Genomic DNA, 22,427 nt, shown 5'->3' with positions numbered 1-22,427 from the left:
ATCCAGTGGGAAATGCTTGCATTTGTGTTTATTTTATTAATGGTAATACTAAGGCCTTGTGGTTTCACTGAAGATCGAAATTTTGTGGGAGAGTGTTGAATGTGGAATAACACAAGAACCCAGCTCTTTCAGCTACTAACAGAACTGTAAAAAAAGACATAATACCTGGTACAGGTGTGCAGGACGTTAGAACAAAGTAAAAGGCCGCAGTCACATCACACTTTTCATTCCATTGACTTAAAAAAAAGCAAGCTCAGTGCAAAGAAGTTTTGAATGTTTACTGTTCAAGATTGGTAAGCTCTGACATATCACGTGAAGATGTAAGACTGATACATCACAGCATGAGCTCTTTACAGAAACACAAGATGGAGGAAGCACTGATAATAGATGTGTCACAGCTCCGCAGTTTAAACAATACAGAATATCAAATTTTACACTGGGGCATGTTTGTCATTTCTGGTTTACGCCCATATTCACAACAGGTTTTCAAAGAAATTTCCTATGCTGAAAGTTTAGTGCAACAGCAGCCTGTGTGGAACTGTGGTCTGTATAGGGGGTGGGGTCCAATGACCAGTTTGGAAAACACCCAAACAGTAATAATGTTAGAACATGGCTTTGTCGTTCAGATGCACTTCTGCAGTATCAAAATGGCTGCAATGTCTATAGTTCATGTTGAGAGCAAATGATTGCCAACAGTGCAGCCCTTAGCTGACTGAGATGAGCATGCATGACGTTAGATAACACAGGAGATTAGTTACCATGGAGACTTGTTGCCCTCATTGGAGTGGATGAGAAACATAAAGAGGCCCGCAAGGAACGTCGTATTCAAACAAATATCTTATCCACACTCACAAAAACTACAGAAACAGCAAAACCTTCATCTCAATGAAAGGACCATGGTTCTTGCCTTCAGGTTTTTACCCTATAGCATCATCTTCCCTCTCCAGGGTCCTTATGTTCACCCCTTCACTGCCTTCATCCAGCTTTCATTTCATTTGTAGCCAGAAGCAAGATCTGACTGAAATAATTAATTCTAAAGCTAATCTAATTCCAGATCTACCTCTCAATCCTTAGCCTGAATCTAATTTAGGCAAGCTGACAAATCCCACTGTTCTCACGTACAAATGTGGCAGCACACATCAAAGAGGGAAATGGCCTTTCTTGCTCATATAACCCATCCCAGGGCCAGGGCTGGCTTTTTGTCCCCTGATTTGATCCTATTAGACATAGGAGATCCAGATAAAAGAGAAGCTCAGGAGGAGAAGAGTTTGAACTGGAATGAATTGGTCTGCCTCAGGGCCTTACTGAGCCATGTGGTGGTCAAAACAACCCCACAGTCAGGTTGCAATCTTAGGCTCTTCAATCTCCTGGGCAAATTGAAAACTGTGGTGAAGTCAACCGTATGAGATAAGAAGATAAAGGAGACCAGGGCTCAATTTGGAGAGAATGACAAAAAGTGAAGGTCATCAGTTTGTCTTTCTCACAGGTTTGAAATAACCTCAAGCACTCTTTATCCAAGTCAGCTTCCTCTGCAACCAAAGTGTCTGCCACATGGTATTAACTACTGATTGTAAACTAAATTAAAAAAGACAAACAGACCCTAAGAGACACATCCATGTGGAAGTCAGCACTTGCTTGATTATGATTGGGCAGAAAACACTGGATTGACAGGTTTGTGCAAAATTCCAAAAACAGAGTACTTCAGTCCTTGCTGTGGCTCACCAGGAAACCTGTTTTACCACAACTGCAACAGTGCACTACTTCAGCATTTCTGCATGGTTCAGGAACATGACTAAGACTCTGGTTAAACATTTCATAAAGAGTTTTTTTTCCCTGTCAGAGAGAATAGTTCAGATTTAGAAGCAGAAAGCCTCTCAATAGACAAACCTTTAAACACTGATTACACAGAAGCTTGGGCTCTTGACTAATTAAGAAGTGTTTTTTATTAATGATTTCAAATTCCAAATCCTAAAATTACTAAACCTAATAAAACCTGCCCTCACACAATAAACTTCACTGCCAAATGATAGCAACAATATGCAAATACATGTAAACATGCCTGTACAAACAGTGTTCTTAATGAGGATTTGAGGTTACCAATGCCACCTTATTTGAAATTGTTAATGATTGTGTGTCAGAGGACTTGCTGAAGCATTCTGTGGCAGATGCATAAACACTCACAGACAATTACTGCTGAGAAACAGAATGTCAGCAAGTGCAGCAGGGCAGAGTGCGCTAGATATGTGCCTCATGAGAAACGCATTTCCACTTCACATGAATCTGACCACAACACTGCTTCAAATAATCTTCAAGATGGTGCTTTTGCATGCTGCGATAGATGCTGAGGCAGTGGAATTTCACAAACTACGATAACTCAAGGGTTGTGCAGATTTATAAGACATGGCAAAAAAAGAAGGCCAATATTTATCATATTCTAGCTTAATATTCTGTGCACAGATGAATCTCTGTTGTGTAAAAAAGTACACAACAGTCTGATACAACGAAAAGGTCTGTGTATGACGTGCACCACAGCTGAAGCGCATGCATACACACAACTCAGCAAATAACCAATTCTTAAGCTTACTCACTGCAGGAATTAACAATGTAAGTTGTCTAATTAAACAAAGCAGGATGTGTTTTTGTCTGAAGCTAATTGAGACCTGTCTGCTCATCCTGCCAAAGTCAAGCATGATAATCCCCTCTTTAGTGACACATAGCTTCAGCTGCTAAGTCAACCACCAGTCTGCAAGCATATATTTATTTCTCCATTAGTCAGGACTCTTGAGATGTGTCATGGAAGAGGTGGTGGGCAGGGTGACAGGCCTTCGCTGCCTCACATAAAGCATCGGCAAGGCTGGACTGCCCAATATTTACGACCCTAAAAGCAATTTCGGGTTAACAATAAGGCTTCATTTTACGAGCGGACGTAATCCCGCCAGCATGATTAAAACCGGCCTCTGACTGGTGTGTGCCGTAAATCAGCATGTATATCTAACCGCTACCTTATTTAACATCATGTGAAAACCTGTTTTGCTATTAACACACTGACAAAACTGACAAACTGATGTTTGAATGTGTGAATATTATGTTTAAAAAACTATGCTGCTTTATTTGGTAAACACAGCGTGCAATACATTCAAATATAATAATTTCAAAAGATAATGTGGAGGCTTGATTTTTTCAAAACACCATCAGAAACAGTAACACAAAACAATTTCCCCAAATCATTCAATACTGTCTGTTTAAATAGTAATAGTGGTAATATTAAAAAATGTATGTACAATCTAAATTTCTTTCTGAATCCATTGAACTGTCTATAATGGATTCTGCTCGTGTGCCTTACTGTCATGATCAACACTGATTTGGTAAAAAAACAAAACAAAAAAAAACCAACATACTTTTATGTTTTTACATACTTTAGTGAGGTTGGTGGATAAATAATTCTTTACAATTAGAATGACATGAATCACATCTTTCATTTGAGCATTTAAGTTCAAATCAGAAATAAGATGACAATGTGAATTTGCTCTAAACCAACCTTACTGTACATGCTACATTGTGATGACCAGTTGCTTGTTAAAGTTGACAGTCACAGTCCTGATAGCAGCATTAGCAAAGTCTTTAATGATGTGAAAATTGTGTAAGAAAAAGTGTGGGAAAAAAGACAGATTTCTATGTAACAGAAGCTGCTAAGTCTGAGAAAATGCTGAGATGAATTGTTGCTGACACATTTTACATTAAAAGCACTACTTTTCAAGAAGCAGAAAATTGTATACTGACATTTGTCTTCCTGTAGTTGTGAGGTTTACTTGGCGCAGTTCAATGTTGGATTCAGTGTCACATCCACAAATACTACTTACAAGAACCAAGTAGTGTACACTCATGATGTTCCTACTGTACTATATATAGTACACTGTCCAACACTATATACCATTTGTATAGTAAACATACTAATAATCTCTCTGCACATCTGAATAAGTATAGTACAATTTACATATAATCTACAATGAAATTTAAATATTTCCCATGAATTTCCATTAACAACAGCCTTTTTTTAATCCAGCATTGCTAATATCACTGCAACAACAAGCAAACCATATTCTGCCTATACCTAGAACAGATAGAGACAAAGGCAGAACATATAACTTTCATGTCTTCTCTTTTGGTATATACTGTACATAGTAAAAAAAAAATCAAATGCAATAGACCTCCAGTCTTCTTTTGTCATTTCTCCAGGACAGTAGTAGCTAAAATATGTCCTACCATAAGGTCATAAATATGATCAATTGGATTGTCCCAACAGACTCTGTCCAGCACTGATAAGTAAAAGGATAGAGATGAGACAGAGAAGCACACAAATCAGTTTCATCCCACCTGCCTGTCATCTGTTTCTTCATCGTCTTTGTATAGCGATATGAAGCAAATACATATTAATACAGTTATATTAAAAAATAAAATAAAATAACTAATCCAATAAGGAAAATATACACATATATATATATATATATATATATATATATATATATATATATATATATATATATATATATATATAGTACAGACCAAATTTTGGACACACCTTCTCATTCAAAGAGTTTTCTTTATTTTCATGACTATGAAAATTGTAGAGTCACACTGAAGGCATCAAGGGCTATTTGACCAAGAAGGAGAGTGATGGGGTGCTGCGCCAGATGACCTGGTCTTCACAGTCACCGGACCTGAACCCAATCGAGATGGTTTAGGGGTGAGCTGGACCGCAGAGTGAAGGCAAAAGGGCCAACAAGTGCCAAGCATCTCTCGGGGAACTCCTTCAAGACTGTTGGAAGACCATTTCAGGTGACTACCTCTTGAAGCTCATCAAGAGAATGCCAAGAGTGTGCAAAGCAGTAATCAAAGCAAAAGCTACTTTGAAGAACATTTTTCAGTTGTTTTACACTTTTTTGTTATGTATATAATTCCATATATAATTCCACATGTGTTAATTCATAGTTTTGATGCCTTCAGTGTGAATCTACAATTTTCATAGTCATGAAAATAAAGAAAACTCTTTGAATGAGAAGGTGTGTCCAAACTTTTGGTCTTTACTGTATATAAAACTAGATCAGGCGGCATTATGTTGTTTTATTTTTATTTTGTGTTCATTTATGTTGCTTCTTGTAGCACAATGTAGCTCCTGGAGGAACGTTGTGCTTTACTGTGTACTATACTGTAAATGTCTAAAATGAGGTTTTAAGGTTTTAAGAAAAAGATGAAAATGTGTTGGAAAATGTTAATTATTAATGATAATGAATAATAATTAATTAATTAACAAATTAACAAATATTAAACTTGAAGCAAATTTATGCATTTATATTTTTCACGAAGATGAAAGTTGCACAAAAGTCTGGCCTTCAGTTCTTAACCAAATGGAAAATATAAAACCTAGCATGTCAATCATTCTAAGAGGAAGACTTGCACGTTAGAATAGATGCTAATATCAATTCATAGCATTGTTCATGTATATTCAAGGTTACCAATGAGTATTCTAAATGCATTACTAAAATGATCCTTTGAAACCACTGAGAACTCAACAAGGCATTGTGCCAGGTTTCTCCGCTCTTCTAATCCTTACTCTATCTCTTCAATCCTGGCCTAGAGAACCGTTCTCATTCCATTCTCTCTCTAAGTTAGCCATACACTTGGTCTCTCACCATGCACTAATGTATACCACCACACACAGATATTTCTCTCTTCTTCAACCCTCTCATATCTTGAGAACAAAAGATCAAGCTGCAGGTGAAGCTGCAGGTGATTTCTTCGTTCTCCTCAGGCATTAGCAGCCCTATCAGTGTGTCAGAGGTGGACGACTCCTTATGGAGCCAGATATATGGCACTGTAACCGAGAGCTTTTCTCAGTCGGAGAATAATTATACTCTTACAGACACCTCTATTATGCCATGAAGTCTTGCCGTGGAGCATATTTAACCAATCAATGGCATTTAGTGTTTCGGTGAAACCATTATCTTATCCAAAAACCTGCCATGTGATGATCCCTAAACAGGTGTCCAGCTGCAATAAAGAGTAAGCCATGTATTGACCAAAGCTATTGTTCATTAGCGCTGAGGTGCAAGACACTTAGATTTCTTTTGTAGCCTGTAGTTGGGTTTGTTCTTTTCACAGAGAGTGAGGGAAGCAATACTGCAAGGCCATACATCAGTGTTGCACAAGATGCCAGTACTGAAATAGTATTATGGCATCACATTACTAAAAAGATACAATAATGCAGTAAGTGCCCCGGTACTGACTTCATGCCAATTAAAGGAGAATTTTATTTGTCTGCTTCTGTATAAGTGATGTGAATGGATCAATAGAATAAAATTTCTTAAAAGATAATCGGAGGCAAAGTCTATTATGTGATGATCTGATGATATGATATCAGTATTGCTAAACATTAGCTAAGGGTATGTAGAGAGTATGAGTGAGAGTGGATATTGTCAGCATTGCAAGTCATTTCAACCACTAGCTACTTTCATTGTTAGCTGATTAGACAAAGCTTCATTGGTTTTCACCAGCCATTTCATTTTTCCTTTCTTTTCACACTGAATGAATCTATTATACATTTTGAAGAACATGTTCACTGATAACATTTTAATTAAAACTTCTTGGAAACCATTTGGATTTCCAAAAAAATATCTTAAATCTGATTGGTCAGAAAATGTCCATTTATTTTCTATAACAGTAGCTTTAACAGTAGTTCAAGGAAAAGCAAATCACAGCTTTATATTATGGTGCTTAATTCAATGCATTAGCGTTTCTATAGTAACAGTTCATTGACATGGACTTGTGGCAGACACTCCTCATGACATATGTGATCATTGTGGTTATAGATTCAGTTTTTTGTGGGAAATCTTTTCTTTAGTACACTACAGTGTTACAGGTAAAACTGTATTTTTTAGGGTCTTAATGACCCTTAATTTTTATTTATTTACTTCAAAAGGGAGAAAAAACTGTATATTTCTGCCATGGTGTAAGAACGGGAACTAACGTGTCTTGTGAATGTTCTATAATATTCTATATTATTATATTATAAACAGATTAAAAAGACATAAAATTTGAATAAAATACTTATATGCTTATGTCAGAAAACTGCTGTGGTACAAGAGAAATAAAACACTTTATATGTGCTGTCATTTCAGTCGCTATATACTGACCAAAAATTTCTATGCAATGAATTCATATGAACCTAAATTAAGGCAGTCTATCATTTAATTTCTTTTTTCCTATATCGTTACAATACACTGTTACTTTAAATGCTGTGGTACTTGTTGTGGTACTTTATTTATACACTGCCAAAATGCATTACACATTTGTGGGTTCTCAGGTCTTTTCTAAAGTTTAGGACTCTGATGGGAATGATAGATTTACTGAGCTCGGGTGACATAGCTCACCTGGAGCAGAGCCACATTAATATGCATGAAGCAGAACACAGTGTCTCTCTCACACACACACACACACACACACACACACACACACACACACACACACACACACACACACAGGTCAATCCCAACTGAAGCTAAGTGGATAGTAGGGCCTCAGAGGGTTAATGAGTAAAGCAAAAGGTGAAAGAGGCACATTAATGGAAAATTTCAAGTCAGGAATTATAAAGATAAAGTTGCAGAAATTGCTGAACTGATATTTTTTCATTCACTCCACATTCCATTTTTTTCCCCTTACCTTGACATGCACTAGGTGTCTGTGCGCATGTATTTTTGTATGAGTAACTGTGTACGTGTGTGTGTGTGTGTGTGTGTGTGTGTGTGTATGTTCCACACATGGAAACCTAGTTGGAACAGAGGAATGGTAAATGCCTGGTTAATAATGAATGAAGGAGACACAGAAAGGGGAAGAGACATCAATGCACCCCCATGGCTGTCACACTCACACACCTTTCTACCATCACATCATCAAAACCAACCTCCATGTTGGCTAGAGATGATCCACCACTGAGCGTTACCATGGCGACTGGTGTACAACCACTTGTGTCTATGAAGTGCAACCTTGTCCCCCGGTGTTACTAAAAGTATCCTTCTGTTATTCGACATGTGAGCACAAGAGTACATCAGTCCTTAGTGGGTTCTTTGGCTATGTATGTGTTGCTCTAATCACAAAACTCTGTTGTAGGGAAAAACTGAAATCTAGTTGCATTTTAAGTATTAAGAGTGCAACATAAGCAAATTAGATAAAGGTCAAAAGCTTAAACAAATATTCTAATGTATAGGGTTTCTACATGTTAACAATTCTAGAATAACAATGAAATCATTCATGCACAGGGAAAAAACACATACAGGATTGACCGGTGACCAGGAAAAGTAATTATAACTAAAACCTATTATTTTATTTATCTGCAGCTACTGCGTTATTTTGCTCAAGGTGGCAATGGATTTAGATCTAAAGAGGGTTTGAGTTGGGAATACACCCTGTATGGGACATCAGTACCATCAGTACACAATGCTATTACACACTCGCTCACTGTTAGGGGCAACTTAAAGTTATTACTACCTACTGCCATGTTTTGGGAAGTGGGAGAAAACTGAAGAACCTGAAAGGCAATAACCCAAGATTAGGATCAAACCCTAACCCTAAAGCTGTGAAGAAACAACACTGTCCACTGCACCACCACGTGTTTGTGCATAACTACCGTATATTTGAAAGTATTTCTGGTAAAGCATTGCAAGCTGGTATCTTGGTATCTTTTCAACCACCTTCATGAGGAAAAAGTCATCAAAAAATACCTGTTGAGGGAAAGAATTACATTTTAAGTAATTAATTTGATACAGATGCCTCCTTGTCATAGCTTGGAACTTGGGCTATACCATTTTTTGTGCCATGAAAATATCAGTTTTCCCTCTGAGCAAAAATATTTTACTTACAGTTAAAAAATATTTAAGGAGAATATACAGTGAGGAAAATAAGTATTTGAACACCCTGCTATTTTGCAAGTTCTCCCACTTAGAAATCATGGAGGGGTCTGAAATTGTCATCGTAGGGGCATGTCCACTGTGAGAGACATAATTAAAAAAAAAAAAATCCAGAAATCACAATATATGATTTTTTAACTATTTATTTGTATGATATAGCTGCAAATAAGTATTTGAACACCTGTCTATCAGCTAGAATTCTGACCCTCAAAGACCTTTTAGTCTGCCTTTAAAATGTCCACCTCCACTACATTTATTATCCTAAATTAGATGTACCTGTTTGAGGTCGTTAGTTGCATAAAGACACCTGTCCACCCCATACAATCAGTAAGAATCCAACTACTAACATGTCCAAGACCAAAGAGCTGTCCAAAGACACTAGAGACAAAATTGTACACCTCCACAAGGCTGAAAAGGGCTACAGGGAAATTGGCAAGCAGCTTGGTGAAAAAAGGTCCACTGTTGGAACAATCATTAGAAAATGGAAGAAGCTAAACATGACTGTCAATCTCCCTCGGACTGGGGCTCCATGCAAGATCTCACCTCGTGGGGTCTCAATGATCCTAAGGAAGGTGAGAAATCAGCCCAGAACTACACGGGAGGAGGTGGTCAATGACCTGAAAAGAGCTGGGACCACCGTTTCCAAGGTTACTGTTGGTAATACACTAAGACGTCATGGGTTGAAATCATGCATGGTATGGAAGGTTCCCCTGCTTAAACCAGCACATGTCCAGGCACGTCTTAAGTTTGCTAATGACCATTTGGATGATCCAGAGGAGTCATGGGAGAAAGTCATGTGGTCAGATGAGACCAAAATAGAACTTTTGGGTCATAATTCCACTAAACTTGTTTGGAGGAAGAAGAATTATGAGTACCATCCCAAGAACACCATCCCTACTGTAAAGCATGGGGGTGGTAGCATCATGCTTTGGGGGTGTTTTTCTGCACATGGGACAGGGCACTGTATTAAGGAGAGGATGACCGAGGCCACGTATTGCGAGATTTTGGGGAACAACCTCCTTCCCTCAGTTAGAGCATTGAAGATGGGTCGAGGCTGGGTCTTCCAACATGACAATGACCCGATGTACACAGCCAGGATAACCAAGGAGTGGCTCTGTAATAAGCATATCAAGGTTCTGGCGTGGCCTAGCCCGTCTCCAGACCTAAACCCAATAGAGAATCTTTGGAGGGAGCTCAAACTCCGTGTTTCTCAGCGACAGACTAGAAACCTGACTGATCTAGAAAAGATCTGTGTGGAGGAGTGGGCCAAAATCCCTCCTGCAGTGTGTGCAAACCTGGTGAAAAACTACAGGAAACGTTTGACCTCTGTAATTGCAAACAAAGGCTACTGTACCAAATATTAACATTGACTTTCTCAGGTGTTCAAATACTTATTTGCAGCTGTATCATACAAATAAATAGTTTAAAAATCATACATTGTGATTTCTGGATTTTTTTTTTTAGATTATGTCTCTCACAGTGGACATGAACCTACGATGACAATTTCAGACCCCTCAATGATTTCTAAGTGGGAGAACTTGCAAAATAACAGGGTGTTCAAATACTTATTTTTCTCACTGTATATATATATATATATATATATATATATATATATATATATATATATATATATATAAAAGTGTGCTCACATCAATGTCTCTACATAATAATCTCCACATTTAATTTGTGATGCATCAGAAATACTCCAGCTGCTTTATAAACTGTTGTCATAACAACCTGTAGTCTTAAAACACAGCTCATATGGATTGTCTCATGAAGCCATTCTTTTTTTCTCAGCTATTCAAACTGCTTGAGACTGAGAATGTGAAAAAGGTAAAAAAGAGAAAGAAAGAGAGAAAGAGAGAGAGAGAGAGAGAGAGAGAGAGAGAGAGAGAGAGAGAGAGAGAAAAAAGAAAAAACTAGAATTTATTCTTAGCACATCTCAGCCTGTCTTACACACGGAGAAATGTTCAGAGATATATATCATGTTCAGTCTATCCATGTCTGGAGCTGTACTCATCTCTGTCAATGTGAATCAGTAGAGAGGACCATAACCCACCTGTTGTATTATAGGAAATGAATCAATGATGGCGTGGCATGATGCGGCCCAAAAGAAAATGTTACTATTACCACCCTAAAGTTGATTATTTTCCAATAACCCCAATTCCAAATACAACAGCAATGTATTATAGAACATGTCATACTTTTATTTATTTATCACCAAAACAAGTCACTTACACTATAGCAGCTATACCCTTATAAATCCTTCCATGACCAGCCTCTGTTTCTGTGATTTTATTATTATATTTTATTTCTCATTAATGATTCTGGCAGGATTCGAAGGTGCTTTGTGTCTGGCTGCAAGCAGAATAAAGTGTCCTGTTTGTTGTGGAAATAGAGTTATGGAACTGTTGGGCGTTTTACAATGCATACAGTAGAGGAGGAAAATCACTAGGACAGGAGAGGAATGTACATGCCTTCAAATGTTGCTTGTGGCAGTGACCTGATATCCAGTTAGATGCACACATGAGACTGAATATCATATCAAACATGCTCCACAATTTTAAGCATCATCCATCAGTGTTGGCAAATGAGATGCAGTCAGCCCCTTTACATCTGATGTAGAAAATGGCTTTTAATCTACAATTTTACTAACACCATTTCTTAATGCTGTTATAAATTTGTATTCCAATATCATAATGCACAGGGTTAATCTCCACACTTTAGCTTTTACTTTCAAGTCAGCTTGATCTCACATTTGATACATAGAATAATAATTTACAATATGATAATAGTCAATAATGAAATTCGTTGTCACGAATGCTGTTATCGATTCGCTGACTGTTCAAGTTACAGCTTAGTGTGATGGGAAGATATTGCAGCCTTTTGCAAAAATGCTGGCCAGCGCAGGGTCAACCGGCAGCAGGAAAAAGTGTGTCCCCCAAGTCATTCACACATTGAGAGCATTTTATATTAAACACAAGCAAATGGGAACATTTCATATTAAACGCAACAAAGAAAACTGTACCTGGTAGTTATGCAAAGCAAAGCTTCTATGGCATGTAGATACCACATTTTTTTGATAGCATTTGTCTAGTACTAACAGTTTTCAATGTTTGTTTATTTAATTATAATTTAATTATTATAAAAAAAACGTTCGATATTCTAGACGCTTATATCTTCACAAATGAACAACATATTTGTATGTTTCTTAAACAAAAATGTACAAAACTGTTTTTTATATAGATTTTTTAAACATGGTTGTCAATTTGCCATCTGCAAAACACAATACAAATGTTCATTTACACAAACTGCTTTACCTTGCATACTCAAATGCTGTTGTTTTTTTTCAAGAAAGAAACAACCCAGTATGACTGAATTAGTTAAAGGAGAAATCCCCCATGCACTTAACAATAAGCAGCCACTATAAACTTTAAAATGTTTAAATTAAAGATAGTTAAACTCAATATGTGGCTTTTGCATTTTATAAGCTCACTTTTATATAAAGAAATACCCTGAATTAAGCAAAAAATATATTAATCTGATTAATTGATTAATTAAAAGAAAAATCAATCGTCTAATTAATCGGTTATCAAAATAATTGTTAGTTGCACCCCAATACAGTTTACACTGCTGAATTGTGCTGATTTTGTTAGTTGTTGGGATGTTACGTCAGGTAGTCATGCTTGTTTTTTTGGAAATCATGAAATATAATTTGAATCTTGTTACATCAGAGATAACAGCTAACTGAATTTAATCTTCAGTCAGGCCTGTAAATGACCCAAGTTCTGTAATATAGATTAAGAAACATTTATTTGTTATATACACATTAGGCCACAGTGACATTGTTTTCATTGCATATCCCTGCTTGTTCGGATGTTTGTGGTCAGAGTGTACTTTCAGCCGTGATACAGTATCAAAGGATCAAATCAAGCGCCCCACATTTGCACATTACTGGAGCTTGAAACTGTAACCTTCTGATCTGGATTTTTTTAGTCACCAATGTCCATCGCCATCGCCAATAAAAAGCAAGTATGGATCTCTTATATAGTGTATATATATATATATATATATATATATATATATATATATATATATATATATATATATATATATATATATATATATATTGTTATTCATACTGATTAAACACCTCATCTTCCCAGTTTATCTAGATGTATTACCATTAAAGTAATGCCATCATAATGGCTTTTTGGTTTCTTTCTAGTTTTATCATATTAGCAAACTACATATAATCATGAAAAAATTATTAAAAAAAGGTCACAATCAATCATCAATCATTCTGAGGACTAAAGTGAATATGATCACTCCTGTTTTTAATTGCTTCACATAAATTGAACTTATTTTTGCTGTGCAAATGCAAATGTAACAGGTTTACTGTATGGTGCTTACTTTTTTATGCTTTCATGCACCTGTAAATGATGCTGCTTATATTTGTGCTTTATCTCAGAGGAGAGCGAGGCAGCAGATATTGACTGAAATGTGTAATAAGCACAAACCTTTTCTAATTATTTAAAATACCAGTCAAGATAAACAAGTTACATAATTAATTTAAACCACTCAGGTGCCATCAACTCAATTTGTCAAGGCATATTACTCCATACACTTTCCCTCCATTTTATTTCTTACCGATGTGTCTTCTTCATGGCTGTCGCTGGCATCCTCACTCTTGTGATGGCTGTCTGAGGAGCGTGAGTTTCTCTTGTGGCTGGCGTCAGTCCCTTCGGCTTGCCTCTCTCCATCTATACATCAAACAATAAGAACAAACTTATTTATAAAAGCAGTTACAATTTTAATAGCATGTTACGCATATTATAATGTAATATACACACACACACACATTTATATATATATATATATATATATATATATATATATATATATATATATATATATATATATATATATGAAACCCTGTACATTACAGTGACAGTAAACAGACATAAAAGAGTGGGCAGATGACATGGCAGAAATGCTTTATTATATTTAATGTCTTTAGTTTAAATGTCAGGAAATACACTGAAGTCATTAATTTCATTTTCTCATGTTTGAGTTACACAAAGAAGAGACAGTGCTATAAATCTAAAGAGCAGTTAAACATTAGTAAGCATTAAATGTCAATATAAATATATCAAGTAAACCATTTATAACCATTTACAACTCTGCTCCTGCTGATCTTTTTTAAACATGGGGGATAAAACAGAATGCAAAAAGTAATAATGTTCAATAACAGATTCAAAGGCATGAAAAATAAATATAATACCAAAGCTTTTTGAATTGTAATATTTGCTTAAATGTGTGTGATAGACAATACATTTTTAATAATATTGGACATATCTATCAGACAAATAAATTAAAATATAGATAAGATATAGACTATATGATTGTATTGGTGTGTGGTATGAGTTATTAAGCTACAGTGAAGCCTGGTCAGATCTGATATAACATCCAAGAACAGACATACTGTATGGACTTGTATGCTGATCTTCGACTTCCTGCTGAAGTCTCGTTTTACATAATGTAATATAAAAATATGGCATCCTGATTTTGTCCATCCGGTCTTAACCTCAGACATATCTGTAAATAAAGCAGACGTTACAGGAACTCTGTGTTCCATCACCTGAGTGTTACAGGCTCTGGGCCACTGACCCACTCCAGATGGATTATAGGATTTGCCTGCATAGTCTTCCATTAGACATCAGACCAAAAGCTCACAGGGAAGTTGGCACATAGAAAAGGACAGAGCAACCTACAGAGAAAAGCATTAACCTCAGCGGAAGGACGATGTACTAATTTTAGGATCAGAAATCAAACCAGAAAATAGCACACAAGAGAATTTATATACTATTTTTTTTTAAAAGGTAAAATGTGTGGTTATTTACATTTGAAAGTACCTCTAAAGGGGCAATTATTATAACTCTAAAATAATATTTTTTTTTTATATAATGCAAACAAAGTGCAAGAAACATCTCTAACCTTTTTTTTTTTTTTTAAACCTCATGAATAATGCACTGATCAGTGACTATGCAAATATGCTAATAATAACTTAACCCATCCCTTCCTCACAGTACAATAGTCATTTTATGCTATGCTATTGCAAAAAAATTTACATACACTCACTAGCCACTTTATTAGAAACATCTACTCATTCGTGCAATTATTCAATAAACATATGGCAGCAGCACAATGCATAAAATCTTGCATAAGTAGGACAAACGCTTTAAACATCAGCAAGGGGAAAATGTTACAGGAGTGATTTTTGACCTTAGCATGATTGTTGGTGTGATGCAGGCTGGTTTAAGTATTTCAGAACTGTTTATCTTGAACATCCAGACTGGTTTGAACTTTGATTTAAAAAAAGGGCCTAGTAATTTAAACAGCAACTCTTTATAAAAACAGTGCATAAAAATGTGCAGCATTTCAGAACCTTTATTCAGATAAGTTACCACTGCAAAATATCAAATCAGGTTCCACTTCTGTCAGCTAAAAACAAGAATCTGAGGCTACACTGGATACAAACTTGTTAAGCCTTGCAGGGTCTAAATTTGGAGTCAAAAGTATGAATCTTTAGATCTAATCTGCCTTGGGTCAACAGTTCAGGTGGGTGATGGTGTGGGGAATTATCTTTTGGCACAGACATTGCCCCTTAATTCCAACTGAATATGTCTGATTGTGGATTCGTGCATTATCTCTGAACATATGTTCAAGCTATTGAGCCTATTTTGTGATATGAAAACATGCCAGTATTAAACATGACGCTCCTCCGATTTCATATATATTTCTAGTTTAAAGTCACAGTTATCATCAAAAATATATTGAATAATTAATAACTAAAAAATAAATAAGTACACACAGTCCAGCACTGCAGATATCATGAGACTCCATCATTTTCTTTTTAACAAACACTACTACAGGGAATAGCTTAATGGCTCTTCCATTTTCACTCCCCAATCCCCTGACGCACAAACAGACGCAACAGGCAACTAAAAGCAGCTAAACACAATGGAGAGAAAAAAAACAAATCAATATATGCGTCTGCCTAGAGAAACACCAGCCATTAACACGTAATGAGATGTTATGGTTTTCTGGATATGTGCAGTAAATGAAGGCTGAGTGAGTTTATGAGCATCTACTATCATCACAGCAGGAAGAGAATCTTTGTGCTGCTGTATGATACAAATGCACATGCACACCTCCAATATACCTTTCATCTCAATCAATATCATGATAAAAGTACATATCATATAAGAGTAGACGTAATAAGAGCTTTTCTCGAAAAAAGTCTCCTGTGTGATTTAAAGATCCGGTCTGAGATTGATTCGTGACTGACCAATTTTGCATGCTACTTTAAAATACAATACCAAGAAAACAAATGTAACGTGATGCAGCACAATGAGACACAGTGACTTAATTTCCTTTATCCAGTACTTTATAAATGATCACTGCTTTCCAGAAACCAGCAAGCTATAAACCACACACCCAGAGAATAGACCGTCCCACAGGGACTACGTCCCTAATTTTGGTCAGATTTGATGACAGCATGCAAAGCCACTTATTGATTTTTCCCCCTTTGTGTAGGCAATTCCAAATTCCTCTTCAGCAGTGCAGGGTTTTAAACAAAAAAAAAGGCAGACTCCAACTAGGAGTAAGATACGTTTACAAATATGTAGACTTATTGTCCCCTAGCAAGCTAATAATTATTTTGTGTTTGAGGTCCCACAGTCATTCAGACTGTGGTTAAAACTGATTAGCTTATGGGGCACAACCTCACAAAAAAAAATACAGATTTGTATTGCCCTTTTATCTAAAAAAGAAAAAAAGAAAAAAAGTTTTGCCATCTAAATCATGCATAGTGGAAAGTCAACTGAACTGATTCCATAACTAAGCTGTTATTAGCTTACTGTGATTCACAAGCTAGCACACCAAAATCCAACTTTTTGGCAAAATGTGTAAATATTATTATTATATTAATATATATTTTTTTATTTCTTTCCTTCTTTATTCTTCTGATTTTAGACGTTCCTCCAGTCGCTCATGCTTTCATCCACCCTGAGACAAATTATGAAGCCCAGCCAATCTTCATCCAGACCCTCAGCTGGATATTATAACTTAAATTGCTAGTTAGAAAATCAGCCAGCTTATTCAGTGAATAGCAATAATATAGTAATTTTCAGAACCAAAAAAATTCCCAAATAGCTCAGAATGCAGCATGCTAAAAGATATAGCATACATGTGCAGCATGCTAAAAGATATAGCATACAACGACGATGAAGAAATCTCTCCTGAGCTTACGCATGGTTCAAATTCTGCCCAAGGGAGACGGACACCTTTGAGAGCAGATGCCTCAAGAAGAAAACGCAGCAACTATAAATGCTGCCATATTGCTTTGCTCGCTCCTTCTTTTGAATGCTGGGTCGTGTCTAATGATATATAATGAATAATGACGTGTTGGATGTCACGGTAAGTGCGTTAGAGCATCTGCTGCAACAGCAGTGTGGATTAAATAAGAACAGCACAGGAGGATGCCTTCCTCGTGGCCTTCTACCATTTACACAACTCAACTCCGCTCAAATATGCATGAGCCACTGAGTGCATGTGAAAGCGCTTTCTTTTTAACACAAGGCGCTTTAAAAGTTTGAGTACGCACCTTTTTTTCACAGCTCACGCAAAGGCTGGAAATTAATAGCTGCGCCTATAACTAGAACTCACAATCACACACATGTACACATGCAAACACACACACACACACACACCCACACCAGAAGATGCATGGAAATGTGTGTCATCGAACCGCAAAGAAAGTGCTTAGCGTGAACAAACCTCGAACTGAGAGGTAAGGCAACAAGAATAAAAAAAGCCTTATCGTCTTCTCCGGAACATACTTCAGTGAATCATAGTGCCAGCATCTGTGCCGGTTTGATAACTATTGTCAGATGTTGGCAGTTAGTGGGCAAAGCGGATAAATAATAAAAAGCCTGAAGCTGCAAGTGTTGTCACATAATCTTTAGCAGATCGTGCAGTCAAGTGCCACATGAGGATGTACTGTCTGAATGCGTGAAGCGCTGATGGAACGTTTTTAATGCCGTTGCTTTTCACGGCACACCTCTGTCAAGACTGCTGATGGGCAGAAGGTGGGAAATAGGCATAGGGATAGGCAAGGTGGGAAAGGTAGCAACTGGAAGTGGAGTGAGCAGACAGTGTGGGTGTGGTGAATGACCACAACAATCCTCTACCTAAGATCGGCCGTTACAGGCTTGATTAAATAATTAAGACGCAGTCAGGAGGGTAATAAGAGCCAATCAACATTTTCACCCCTGACGAGAATGATGGAACGAAAGAGAGAGACAGAGAGAGAGCCAGAGCGAGTGTGTGATCAACCATGTTATCAAGGAGATAAGAGTTTTGACAAGGGATTTCTGATTCTCTCTACCACAGATCAAATAAAATATTTCTAGCCTCCACTGACTAAAAAACACAAACATTAATATTCAAAACTACAACCGTTGCAGTGTTCTATATTGCCTCCAGTATATATGCTAAGCCAAAAGCACAGATAGCATTTGCTAAGCACCAATACTGGCTGACATTTAATGCACAGAGCTACAGGTTGTCAGTGCAGAAATGTGCGATCATGTGAAAAGGTGACCTTTCAATAATTCAGCCGATTTCATTTCATCTAGCAAAAGCATACAGGATGCATTTCATACAGGACAGTTCTTTTCTAGGACATTACCCTTGAGTTTATTGGTTGCAATATAAAACATTTCCAGTTAAAACCTTTAAAATGCACATTTCCATTTAAAAAAATGTTACAGGTGAAGAAGAGCATTCAAACACAAAACTCCAAAAATGATTGATATATTATTCATTAATGTGTCCATTTTTGTCATTCATTCATTTTTACCTAACAATGTGAGTTACCTAGAGACTTTAGTATTCATTGCATTGTGGTATTAATGAACATACAATTTTATTCTGACACAGACAGATTGAAAGATGTTGCATAAAAAATTACATAAACCAATCTATGAAAGTTTCTAAACAAACAACATAAAAAAAATAAGATTTCAAAGTAGTCAGTACAGTCATTTTTACACAAACATATACAAAAATGTATTTCCATGTGACCCTACAGTATATCTACTTTCTTTAACTCATCATTTTTTGCAGGCCAAGATCCAAATGGAGTCCACTGTACAGATAATACAGTATGTTCTCACTATATAGGGTATGACATACTGTAATGTCGTAGAACCATGTGTACTACATTATGCACTACATTAAACAACACAACATTATTTACCCTGTGTTCAGTCTTGCTGTTTATGTCAGAATCAAACTCACTGCATTGCAGCACTGTACACAGACAAAAAATGGATTTTGTACAATTGGCCTTTAAACACTGTCCTAAACTCCTGTCTGTGCAGCTCTGCAGTTTTGCCCAGCCATGGATAACACAGAGCAGCGGTGAGCTTCCTACAGCTCTTTAATGTCCTGTAATCTGGGTCAGAGGCAGTGGGCCAGGAGTCTAATCTCCCTAGATTCACACCACACACACTACACATACGCGCACACACACACAAACACGCACGCACATGTCTTGCAGCATCATTAGCACAGCCTAACCCTCAGCACATATTTATCCCACATTCGCTTTTCTTCTCTCTTCATAAACAGTGTCCACACATGATAATAATGTCATACAATATGCTAATTAGTCTCGATATTAACCAAGCAATCCTGTAAACAGTTTTGACAGTAATTGCATTGCCCTGTTCAGTTGCGAAGCTCTCTGTATATAAGCACCATCACTTTATATTTCCTTTATCAACACACTAAGACGAACAGAGCAATAGCTAAATGTAAATTTGTGTATCTTAAGCTTTGACCCTTTGCATTAGCAGATTAATTTAATGGAATCCCGTAATCAGATCAACCTGGAGAGTTCAATAGAGGAGCGATTAGCTGCCCGTGGATACTTTCGCTCTGATACTCGAATATGCAAGCGAGTTTTATGCTTTGACAAATGGAAAAAGGCAGAGCTGCAGGTGGACTGCGTAAATGAACGTGATAGATAAACGTGATAGATAGATAGATAGATAGATAGATAGATAGATAGATAGATAGATAGATAGATAGATAGATAGATAGATAGATAGATAGATAGATAGATAGATAGATAGATAGATAGATAGATAGATAGATAGATTCTTTATTCATCCCAATAGGAAATTTTCAAAATTTGTTTGTTATTAATTTGACTGCAAACAATGTGAAGGGAGATAGAAAAAATGCTTTACTGCCACACTGAAACATCACCTCTGCTCCATCTCATATCATATCATCACCTTGCATTATAACCCCGCCCCCTCGCTTTTTCTCACTCGTTCTCCTTCCCTTGCTCTTTTCTATGACAGAGACATGATGACCTCACACCTCTCTCCAGGCTCATGGACAGTGATGGCAACCAGTTGCCCAGGCAACCGGCGGGCGAAAGAAAAACAGTTCCATCACAGCCAATAAATGCCAGCACCAGCAATCAGCCTCTCACACACACACAAACACACATGCTGGTCTTGCTGGCCTTGTAAAGACCCTCCATTGATTGAATTAGTAATGCAACTAAACCTAACCCTAACCTTGACTTCATGAATTAACATGCAAAACTCAGGGAAGATTTGTTCTTTATATACACATATACTAAAGCATTCTTCAAATAAGAAAGAAAGCTATTTAATAAAATACATTTGACCTTGCAGTGACCTTAAAACTGTTGGCTCAGTTCCAAAATTGAATCAGTTCATGTGTTAGTTATACAATGATAATTCCATATAATTCATCCTGTCGATCTGCCAATTTTCAGATATTATCGAGATTTGTGCACATTTAGCTACAAAGGTTTAAGTACAGTCAGGTACTGTAGGGTGGGGAGGGCTGGGGTACAGTCAGCATTTCATTTCTTCCCAAAAGTGTTCAATAGGGTTGAGGTCAGGGTTCTATAGCAGGCCACTAAATAACCATATCAACAGCGGAACAAAGTGAAAATTTGATGCTACCACAGCCAAAGAAATCCGATACAATTGTGTGCCTCCAACTTTGTGGTAACAGTTTGGAGAAGAACCACATATTGCTGAAAAAGTCAGGTGTCCCAATTCCTTCTATCTATCTATCTGGAAAACATTAAATTATGTTACATAACCAATATTTGCATAGTAAAATTTGATATCTTGTGATGTTGCTGATTTTTGTAGACAATTCATTTTACTACTTAAGCCCTGACTTTTTTTAGCCACTAAATGCAGGCAGCACATGCAGTAATGCATCGAGGCAGCTGTCTCCTATCGAACCTTTAGCTACATTTAATATTTATTACACTGCCCAAGACCTACGTAATATTTCATCCTCCATTTATCTTCAGTTCATTCATTTATTCATCATATCTTGTCAGGGTCACGGTGGAGTCTGTCCAAGGAACATTGGCCATGGGACGTCTTGATACACCCTGGGTGTGACACCAGGCAAATACAGGGCACCATATAAACACACACACACACACACACACACACACACACACACACACACACTCACACACACACACTCACTCACTCACTCACTCACCTAGGAGCAATTTACTGCAGCCAATCCACCTACTGAAAGTAACCCAAGCTCTGGATCAACCCTGGGACCCCTTAGCTGTGTAATTCAATACAATTTCATTTGTATAGTGCTTTTAACAGTAGACAATGTTACAAAGCAGCCTTACAGAGATCCGTATGTAGATTTAGATCCCAGAGGAGACATTGGCATAGGAAAAAAAAAAACGAGAGACAAAGAGAGAAAGAAGCATTAAGAGGAACCAGACTCAAAAGGAAACCAGTCCCTTTGGATAAGAACAAATATTAGGATTATCTTTTCATTGTATCTTGATCAATTAACATTTATATAAATTAACAGAAATGAAGTCAGTGATAAAAGATGTGTTTCTTGTGAGCGTTTTTTGATTACAAATAAGAATTAAATAATGTAAAACCTACAGTTCAGGATCTCAGATTTGTGTTAGGATTGACGCAATAAAAATTTATTTTGACAGCCCTGTTGCACACGTAGACACACACACACACACACACACACACACACACACACACACACACACACAAAAGTGTGCAGACATCAGTTAGATACACAAGAGGATTGGGTGTCTCTGATGAATGTGGGCAAGTGAATACAATGTCCATCTGAGACACACACACACACACACACACACACACACACACACACACACACACACACCACAAACACACAAACACACACACAGAGTCAGAGGTCCAGAGTGTGTAGATGAATGTGCGGTTTGTTCAAGGAGAGGACGCATCGGCTGACTCCTAACCAAGTGAATAAAGTCAAAGCTTACCGCTCTATACAAAGAGCCCTATTTTTCCTCCAGAC

At 37.0% G+C, this 22,427-nt stretch overlaps 1 protein-coding gene across 1 annotated transcript in view; it reads right to left on the bottom strand.

The window, feature by feature from the left end:
* Positions 1–22,427, bottom strand: part of b4galnt4a (beta-1,4-N-acetyl-galactosaminyl transferase 4a) — a 137,685-nt gene that overhangs the window by 91,627 nt on the left and 23,631 nt on the right. The window contains 1 exon segment of the mRNA XM_046859841.1: positions 13,611–13,723. Within this exon segment, the coding sequence (XP_046715797.1) occupies positions 13,611–13,723 (113 nt within the window).

Source organism: Silurus meridionalis, chromosome 10 (genome assembly GCF_014805685.1).
Source record: "Silurus meridionalis isolate SWU-2019-XX chromosome 10, ASM1480568v1, whole genome shotgun sequence".
NCBI lineage: Eukaryota > Metazoa > Chordata > Actinopteri > Siluriformes > Siluridae > Silurus > Silurus meridionalis.
Note: the sequence above shows the minus strand (reverse complement) of the source record. Positions and strands in the feature narration are given on the sequence as shown.